This window comes from Lucilia sericata, unplaced genomic scaffold (assembly GCF_015586225.1).
Source record: "Lucilia sericata isolate MDLA Ls3-8-SP2 unplaced genomic scaffold, ASM1558622v1 Contig001831F_arrow, whole genome shotgun sequence".
In the NCBI taxonomy this organism is placed as follows: Eukaryota; Metazoa; Arthropoda; class Insecta; order Diptera; family Calliphoridae; genus Lucilia; species Lucilia sericata.
Window position 1 is genome coordinate 1 of NW_023995727.1, and position 3,046 is coordinate 3,046.

Sequence of the window (3,046 nt, forward strand, 5' to 3'; positions counted from 1 at the left end):
TACGGACATGACACCCGTTACCAACTCACACAAATGTAAGTGTTTTTATATCAAAATTCCAGCAAATCTTAATTATCTACTTATCTCCCCACAGATCTTCCTTGTTGTGACTTTTCCGATAATGAAAATTGTCGCAACACTTGCCGATCCGTCTTGAATACCACTGAAAGTACGGATATTATTATAGGAGAACTGGAGGCAGGAGGTTGTGGTACTGTATTACCTCATCTACCTTTATGGCAATGTTTCTTCACTGCCGAGCGCAAAATTTTTGTGCCCTCTGTTATAACAAGTAGCCAAGAGACCGAGGTATCACAAATTAATCGTTTAGGTATAGATGGTGCCAAATTGCAATGCTGTGAGAAGGCTTTATCATCCAAATGCCGTAAATTATGTTTTCAAACCTATACTACTGATTGGACTAGTACAATGAATAATTTTGAAACATCCTGTTTAATGATGATGCCAAATGAATTGGAATTGCGCCAGTGTATAGATGAGGTGGATGAACCGTGTGAATTGGGTTGTGATGGTTTAAGTTTTTGTACAAATTTCAATAATCGTCCCACGGAATTGTTTCGCAGCTGTACGGTGGAAGCCGACATGGCTGCTAAATCAGATTTAATGATGTGGCAACAGAGGGGTTTTGTAGTTTACCAGGAGGCTTAACCTTGCCCATTAAGAATATGACTAGATGTTTACCCGACAAGTGGAAGGCTATAGCTTGTGTTTTACAAATTAAACCCTGTAGTATACAGGGACATTATAATCATATTTGTAGGGAAAATTGTTATGAAATTTTAATGGAGTGCTTGGATTGGACACGTTTAAATACACTTACAATCCGGAAGCGATTTGTGCTAGATTGCATCCAGATGGTGATGTCACCTCCTGTGTATCGCTGAGACCTTATTTGGAAGAAAGTGATGCTCCTAAGGAGAGGTGGCCATCATAAAATCACCTCTCCTTGTCGTGGTCATCCCTGTAATGCTAGTGAAGTTTGTTTAGCAGCTCGCAATGGTTCGGCCACCTATAAATGTATACCGGGTTGTGCTTTGGGAGAGACTTCTAATTATTTAGTTCCTTTTGGTGCTTATGTTCGCATTCCAGTACAAATGACAGCCAATCGTGGTGGTTTTAAGGTTTGTCGTTGCGGTTTACAGGGACGTATCGAACATTGTCAACCTCTACCCAGTGTTTCGTATGAGAGTTGTGTTCTACCGGTGGTAGAAAGATCAAGCATGGCACTTCCTTTATTTGGAGTGCAATTTATGTACTTGTTATGCCGAGGAAATAACCTGCACCAAGAAACAATGTAAAATGCCAGGTGAGTAGAGCTTTAAAGGGAGGAAGCTATTTGAAGTAAACTTTAATTTATATTTACTCCTATTACAACAGGTTACACAGATGTTTCTTATACCAGTTTGCCCTGCAATTGTCCTACCCATTATGTGCCGGTATGTGGCAGCAATGGACGCACTTATCCTTCTTTGTGTATTGCCCGCTGTCTGGGTGTGCAGGACAGTGATTTAGAGTATGGAGCCTGTACGGTGTGGAATCCTTGTACACCAGGAACCTATCACTGCCCTGCAGGCACCCAATGTCTGCCTCATAGACAGATCTGCTTATCCAGCATGCATCGGCCCTGTTTACAGTACAAATGTGGTATGTAATGCTTAAAAATTATGGAACTTGTGGATGTTAATTTGAATTTCATTTGCAGTTAATCAAACGTTACCTTGTGGCAAATCGGAGCATTCGGTATGCGATGCTAAGGGTGTTACCTTTAAATCGGCTTGTGATTTATTGAATTCCAAGTCTAGTTTCTCCCATTGGGGTTCTTGTAATCGTGGCTGCAGTTGGAAAGGTCCCGTGTGCGGTATTAATGGTGTGGATTATCCCCATGAATGTGCTGCCTGGGCAGATTATGTTTTGGTGGACTATAAGGGCAGATGTCGTGAGGTAGGCTTGTTAACTAATGAAATGGAACGCAAAAGATGTCGCCAAGTCAAATGTTCCAATACTCCCTCACCCTACTGCCCTTCTATTATACCACCCGGAGCCTGTTGCCCCATATGCGCCGGAGCTTTTCGCATTATCTACTCACGCAAACAAATTGATCGCGCTCTTTACGCCTTAAAGGGCCACAAAGGATTTATTAACTCTACATAGTGTTTTACGAGAATTGGATTCTTTAATACAAATAAGCGAGTGTCAACTGACCGGATTCCTAACCATGGAAGTGGGTATATTTGTGGCTATTGTACCCCGCACCAATACCCCACTCGCATGCAAATTGAGGCCTGCAGCAGAGAAGCGGAAAAGATATCCACTTTAATAGCGGCCCAAGAACATAAAATAACCACAAATCTAATATTATCAGGCCTAACAGTATCCAATATGCTGGAGGCTAATGTTGAAAGTCATGCAAATAGAAGATTTTCTTTGAGAAATCTATCTAACGATATTGCTAAACATTATATAAGTTTGATATTTAGGAAAATTTGGATTTTATAGTTTTAGAAATGATAAGAATGAAAATTAGATAGTTTATGAAGAAAATAAGAAAGTCATTAAAGACATTATGGTCTCGAATAGCACAGACTCATTAAGAAGAGACTTTAAAACAAATTTAAATTAAAGAAGGGAAGATAATTTAAGGGGTTTAAAGAAATTAGGCATTGCTTTACGCTTCCGTTTTAAATAAAGTCTATAGACAGTCATAGAATAGTCCAGGCCATAGTCTAGTCTATAATGTAGGCTACAGTCTAGTCTATAGTTTAGTCTATACTTCAGTTAATAGTCTAGATACGTAGTATATAGTCTAGCTATAGATCAGTATAGTCTAGCAATATTCTATATATCTAGTCTATAGTCTAGTCTAGTCCAGTCTATACTCTAGACTAGTCTAGTCTATATAGTCTATATCTAGTCTATTCTAGTCTATACTCTAGATAGTCTTCTAGTCCTAGTCTAGTCTAGTAGCTAGTATTTAGCTGTAGACTAGTCTATAGTCTAGTCTATACTCTAGTGTATAGTCTAGCTT

The 3,046-nt window shown here is 39.3% G+C and overlaps 1 protein-coding gene across 1 annotated transcript; it reads left to right on the plus strand.

Moving 5' to 3' along the window:
- Positions 1-4: 4 nt before the first annotated feature.
- On the plus strand, positions 5-2,517 carry LOC119612801 (reversion-inducing cysteine-rich protein with Kazal motifs-like; the record flags this gene model as incomplete). Its single annotated transcript, XM_037968667.1, is given in 11 exon segments — positions 5-35; positions 95-646; positions 649-834; positions 837-939; positions 941-1,221; positions 1,224-1,250; positions 1,253-1,327; positions 1,399-1,665; positions 1,724-2,147; positions 2,149-2,276; positions 2,279-2,517. Coding segments are annotated over 11 exon segments (2,313 nt in total), but the record flags the coding sequence as incomplete, so codon positions are not given.
- Positions 2,518-3,046: the final 529 nt, after the last annotated feature.